At 46.1% G+C, this 7,039-nt stretch overlaps 1 protein-coding gene across 1 annotated transcript in view; it reads right to left on the bottom strand.

Annotated features, from left to right (window-relative positions):
- Window positions 1-7,039, bottom strand: part of cdh13 (cadherin 13, H-cadherin (heart)) — a 441,270-nt gene that overhangs the window by 147,223 nt on the left and 287,008 nt on the right. Inside the window, exon 9 of the mRNA XM_062547655.1 lies at window positions 788-966. Within this exon, the coding sequence (XP_062403639.1) occupies window positions 788-966 (179 nt within the window). The remainder of the gene's footprint in view (window positions 1-787; window positions 967-7,039) is intronic.

The raw sequence follows: 7,039 nt of genomic DNA on the forward strand, positions 1-7,039 counted from the left end.
TCCTCCTCCACCAGCGGGACCAATCGATGTTCTCCACATCCGTCACTCCGCCGCACAGGCAATCAGGGCGCCTCGCACTCGGGGGAGGGGGGGATGAGGAGGAGAGACAGACAAACACACACACACACACACACATACCACATGCACATACAGACACACACATATACACACACACACACACCACATGCACACATACAGTACATACATACACACACACACATTACTCGGTGGAGAGGGGACGAGGAGGAGAGACGCAGTGCGATGGAGCCGCAGCTGATCATTAGCGCGCCTTAGCACCATAACAAACTAACAAACACACACACACACACACACACACACACACACACACACACACACAGAGAGCCTAGGCATTTGTTAAAAGCAAAACGAAACATGAACAAAACATCTCCATCTCCATAATTTGCACACACTCACACACGCACACACGCACACACACACACAGACACACACACACACACACACACACGTGTACACACACACACACACACACACACACACACACACACACACACACACACACACACATACATTCATACAACTTCGAACGCTGAAACACTCATCTAGACCGCAACTATGATTGTCCGCAAATGCCATTAAATGTACAGTACATAGAAAACAACTGACAAAAGCCATGATTCATGTGCACACAACTGACTCTTAATGGGCACTCAAGCAAGGTCATGACTCATTCGGGATTCACAAAGGGACACGGAGAAAAAGAAAAAAGAAAAAAAACAACAGGTTGAGAACCAGAGCGCCGACGTACCTCTCTGTCGAGCAGGGAGGGCGAGATGACGGTCACGATGTCACCTCTCTCGGGGTCGATGTAGAACATGTTGGGCGAGGGCTTGTCGGGAGACTGGCGGATGATGTTGTAGCGCAGCACGGCGTTGTCTGTGTTGGGATCGTCCGCATCCACAGCTGTCATGGTCATCACCGTGGTACCTGGGGGACAATAAGAGAAACAGAGAGGGGGGTCATCTTTAGTCCCCTGACCGTGAACGGCAAAACTATGACTCCCATCTACAGGTATATCCATTCACAGACACGTCTAAACCCTTCACAGATTGAACTAGAAAAGCACTCAGAGAGTGCAGACCTCCGCCAAGCGAAAACATTCCGCGTCCTGGATCCAGACGTTGTTATGGATCACTCCCAAAATGGATTCATTTCTTCTTTGGGTCATTTCAGACCTTCTCTGGAAATTTCATTGAAATCCATCCATAACTTTTATGTTATCTTGTATATACTTTTATGACAAACAGACAGACAGACAGACAGACAGACAAATGAACCAACAAACCCCGATGAAAGCATAACCTCCTTGGCGGAGGTAAAAAATCAACAAAATGGTGTCTCAGGAGATGCCTTAAAATTCCACCATTACCTCTAACACAATAATCTTATTTAACACATTTAGTACATTCTAGTCCATCCCTGCCCCTCGCAGTCTAAAGGTGCGATGGCTTCTCCCTATCTAAAATCTTCTCCTCCCTTGTTTGGATGTGTGAGCTGCACTCCTGGCATAAGCATATTTCACACTTGCTAATGTGACTACATGATAAGCCAGCGCAGGAGCTGAGCTCAAATCCTGGTCAAATCCCCAAGCACATCCTCAGCTCTGCCTCACTTCGCCAGTTCAATGGCTCAGGGATCATCTATCCATCCCATCCATTTGGAGAGAGAGAGAGAGAGAGAGAGAGAGAGAGAGAGAGAGAGAATAAAGTAAGAAGAGAGAAGTGAAAATGGAACGAAAGAAAGAGAGCAAGGAAGGGAGAGATGAATTGAGGAAGAGAGTGAGATATGAAGAAGGAGGGGAAGAAGAAGTGAGAGGGAGGAAGTACAAGCGGGCAGGGAGCAGGTGATAGAGAAGAAGAGAGATAGAAAGAGAGATGGTGAAAGAGAGCAAGAGAGAGAGAGAGAGAGAGAGAAAGAGAGAGAGAGAGAGAGAGAGAGAGAGAGAGAGAGAGAGAGAGAGAGAGAGAGAGAGAGAGAGAGAAAGGTGAAACAAATCCTTCTGATCATCCTCCATAAGCTCACCTGCTCTAACCCTTTCTGTTTCCACGGTGACATACCACACCCCTGGAATCCTGAAACTTCCTGCTCAGTCCTCAAAGAGTGATATTAGCAGATTACTGGAAGAAAGTGATGTCATAAGCCCACTGAACTAGGTCACTAACAGGCGTGTGTGATCTTACACACATTTGGCATACAAAGAATTTAGCAGTAATGGTAGTGTGTGTGTCTGGAGTCAAATGTAATTTAATTCACCCTACTTAATCAAAGAGGGAGTTGTTATCCCAAATGGAATCATAATGTGGTCAATTTTGTTCTCAGTTTATTGTTTAACATAATGAAAATCCCATTTGTGATGGAAATGAAACCTTTGATAAATATTATGGGAAAATTGACAGTAGGAGAGAGTGTGTGTGTGAAATCATGTCCCTGCCTTAAAGAGGGTTACTATAATTGCTGTATGCCAGATATGCTTACCACATACACACGCACACGCACACACACAAACAAACACACCCAGGTGAGTCCTGGGGTGTTTATCAGTGTGTGTGTGTGTGTGTGTGTGTGTGTGTGTGTGTGTGTGTGTGTGTGTGTGTGTGTGTGTGTGTGTGTGTGTGTGTGCACATGGGATGGAGGGAGGGTTTCTATCCACCAGCACCAGTCATTACCAACTACACAGATAGACTAGCCCCCTCTGAATAATACAATAATACATCCACTCAAGCATCCATCCCAGAACACAATACAAGCACAGTGTCATCTATCATAGAAGAGTGTGTGTCTCTCTGTGTGTGTGTGTGTGTGTGTGTGTATGTAGAATTTTGTAGGGGCCTATTTCTTTGTGCCTGTGTGCCTGTGTAATATTGAGAGGTAGATAGAGAAAGAGATAGAGAGAGAAAGTGTGTGTGTGTGTGTGTGTGTGTGTGTGTCGTAGGCTACACGGTTCCGTTCGTTCTCGGCTTGTCCACTCTGTATCTCCCGCGCTGCTCTACACGGTTATTGTGTGTCCCGGCGCGCTGCCCTGCAGGTTTTTTCCGCTGACGCAGGTGTTTTGCGTGCCAGGCCCCGGGCCGCACGGCACTCAGGATCGAAACGCGCCGAAGGTCTTGGGGGATCGCCGAGTCTGTCATGTCGGCGACAGTGCCACTAGCTCATGTCCCCGGGATAAGTGCTCGTGTTCCGGGTTAAAGGGGCCAGCGCGTAGGTGAAGTGACGGGGGGATCGATGAGAGGTAATTCAGTACGGGAAAGTGGCATTCAACTTCAGATCCAATTTTAAACACTTCCACTTTTTTATCCCCTCAGTGCTTTGTGGGGAGTGGGGAGTGGGGAGTGTGTGTGTGTGTGTGTGTGTGTGTGTGTGGGGGGGGGGGAACCATCCAGAACTTTCTTTTCAGATCTTTAATGTTTCTCTGCAGAGTTCATAAGGTGGGTTTCGGCCTTGTGGAGTTGATCATTCTTATGTCGCGTCAGAGGTCTGCTCTCTTGCGGGGGTCCTGAAGGGATCTGCAGGTCGCGACGCACAAAAGTGTTGAAAGCTCATTGTGAGAGCAGGGAGCAGATGAGAGACGTGCGTTCACGGGTGTGGGAGAAACAGATGATTCACTGCGCTCCCGCAAAATAAATAAAATGTGTAAAAGATAACACATACTGTCAACATGATTAAAGTAGTGTGTATAATTTTAGTTGGGTTGGATATTGTGTTAGGCAGCATTAAAAAATTAGGTTGAAGAAGTCTAAATGACGGACATTGTTGTTTAGGCCTTCATGGGTTCAACACCTTCCTGCTGCTTCATTGTCAAAACTCCAAATCGGAAGCATGACAAAGGAAGAGTACACCACTAGGCTACTTTAGATCTTAGTATAGTGCCTTTCTAAAGAATAGATGCCAGTTAGTAAAGCTATGTTACAGTAGCTTACATTCAGAATTAAGAAACTTAAAATGAGACATCTGCTAGTCTTTTTCAGTTGTGTGTGTCAAGTGCTCATTTTATGAGACAGAAGGCAAAACTGAAAGTCCCTCCTGCATAGCCTGCAGGTATTCGTGGGTGGGAGAGGGACCTAATGTTACAGATGAGGGCGAGAGTGGGACTATAAATTATGCATTATTGCGAGAGCGGGACATAATATAGTGGGAGCGGGCGGGTGCGGGACTAAAATCTGTCCTTGGCAGACCTCTATGTAGCATCACAAACTGAATAGGATACAGTACTGTATGTCTTGTAAAGAGTTCGTTTTATAATGTGACATGCCCAAACAGCTCATCTATTGTCTCCAGATTAGAAGCTCACTGTGAGACCTCCACAGACATCCACAGACATATACATTACGGTTCCACAACAAAGTTCGTACAAATGAGTCCCTGACATTTGTTTTTACTGTAGCTCAATCTCGAGTCCTCATTCTCAGCGATACAATCTAATACAGTATGTGACAAATGTGATTCTGCACGGTTTGATGGATTTTGTTTGCCACAATGAAAGACATAATAAACTTCTTCATGTGCCATTGTCACACAGCTTACTTTCAGCACTGGCAATTAACACTTCACTAATCCAAAATAATGACTACGTCGGAGCCTGGGAGAGGCACTGACTTACTGACCTTGTTGTTATTGTTATTGTTATTGTTATTGCCTACACATCAATCCTGACTGTCCTCACGTGTGTAGTCATGGTAAGAGAAAACAAAATCTGTCAAATCATTCATAAGTGTACACATAGACATGGCTTCCATTGGTAAAAACTGATAGGGTTAATACAGTACATGTTTCCCCATACTGTACATATTATAATGCCTGCTGTCACTGTTGCACTTTGTATTCAGCTGTTGGCAGCCGAACATCTATCCTTCAATCAACCTATTTTTTTTCAATACAGGATATAATTGAACATGATTGTTGTAAATGTGACCTTCCACGGCGAAATCAGTCACAATGTCCAAATTTTCAAAATCAAAGTTATTACGTTTTCAGGAAGGGGCATAATCAACCTTCAAAACGATACCTATATCTAATGAATTGAACGTCATATTACTGAAATATAAACATTCAAAGGAGTTGAGTTCATCCTGTCATGCCAATAGAAAAACGGAGAAATCTGCCTTTGAAGTTAACCGTCGGCTCAACACTCACGAACGCTTTGTAAGGTCGCCGCTATTACAAGATTTACGGTACTTGTATCAACGACACAGCACGCGGATGGCTTGGTGGTTGTCGATGAGTGCATTTACCGTAAAGCGGCAAAAAACGAGACGCCTCTAACTTCCTGCTTCCTCTAACTTTCTCACCTCAACAAACTCACGTTTTTAGACTACAAAAGGTCAGTTTTTCGGCGAAATGTATTCACGGCCGTACAGTGTAGACCTCCCACTGTTTCAAAACACTTACAAAAAAAATCCACGATTTTAGCACAAGTGACATAAATGGCCATTTTTCTCAGAAACGCCTGTTGCGACAAGCGACTGGTTTTGCCGTGGAACGTCACAAATATAAATCACCTATGATTCACAATTCACACATGCTGACCTCTGCATGATCAAGTCATCAGTTGCTTCCCTGTTGTGCCCCCAAGAAACCTTGGATCCATTTGGGCTGGTCAGCTGACAATGACCCATCACAGCACACAGAAGAGCCATTACTGACCCCAAATCAGCTATGAGACATGGTTGATGGACATGTGGGCATCTGTGACACACACACACACACACACACACACACACACATACACACAGACACGCACACACAAACACACACACACGCGACAGCCAAGAATGCCGTCCTTGCTGTGTCTTTCACCCATCTGTTAGGTCCGATGGAGAAAGGCCTCGGAGGAGCTTCTGCAAAGTGGCGAGGAGTGAGAGGAGAGTGGAGGAACAGAGCTGCTTAACCCCCCAACACACACACACACACACACACACACACACACACACACACCCCATCACCCCCTCGTCACCCACCATCGCTCCCTGGCACAGACGCTAATAGTTTAAATAGAAGAGACTCAGGCGCCAATGCAAATTGCCAATACCTAATTATGAAACTATTTTGTCAAAGCAGCCCCCCCATACCCCCCCCCCCCACCCCCCTCTCCCCCCAACACTGGACTCCCCTATTGTGGTCCTTCATAAACTTCATCATCCTCTCCACGTGTGCCAAGGCACAATCAATGCTAACTGCATCGGCGGACTAATGGAGGATGGCCCCAAATGGACAGGGCAGGGACCTCCTTGGCCTCCATTACCTTATTATCAACTTCCCTCATCAGATCAGATCAGGCGAGCAGGACAGGTGGGGTCAGAGGTTCCCTCGAGGCCGCTGGACAGGCCAGGAGGAGAATCCAACTAGACGATCAGTGCTCTGGCTCTGAGACAGCGGAATGTTTGACCGTGAAGAGAACGAAAGTCAGAAAGCGATTTGATGTCCGGCCAGTAGGGGAAACACCTTCACCTTTCTCTTTTTGGCTCTCCATCTATGTGTGCTTCACACACACACACACACACACACACACACACACACACACACACACACACACACACACACACACACACACACACACACACACACACACACACAAGAGAGTGAAAAGGTGAGGTAACTGTCCTATTTGGTTAAGAGAGCTCACTTCAAGACCACAAGTCACATGGCCCAACCTAGGTTGTCCAGCAACCAGGGGAAATCAATCCTGCAAAAGCTCTCTCAACACACACACACACACACACACACACACACACACATAGTGAGAGAGAGAGAGAGAGAGAGAGAGAGAGAGAGAGAGAGAGAGAGAGAGAGAGAGAGAGAGAGAGAGAGAGAGAGAGAGAAACAGAAAATGAGAGGATGAGAGGATGGGATTTGTAATGGGATGGAGGAGCACAGACAGCGCTAGGATAAGAATGGCACTGAGGGAGAATGTGTCAGCAAAGAGATGATGAAAGAGGGAGTTAAATGGAAGGAGTGAGGGGGGAAAGGATTTTAAACAAGTATCGGAGAAAAGATGAAACGGCAG

The sequence above is a fragment of the Sardina pilchardus genome, chromosome 10, assembly GCF_963854185.1.
Source record: "Sardina pilchardus chromosome 10, fSarPil1.1, whole genome shotgun sequence".
NCBI lineage: Eukaryota > Metazoa > Chordata > Actinopteri > Clupeiformes > Clupeidae > Sardina > Sardina pilchardus.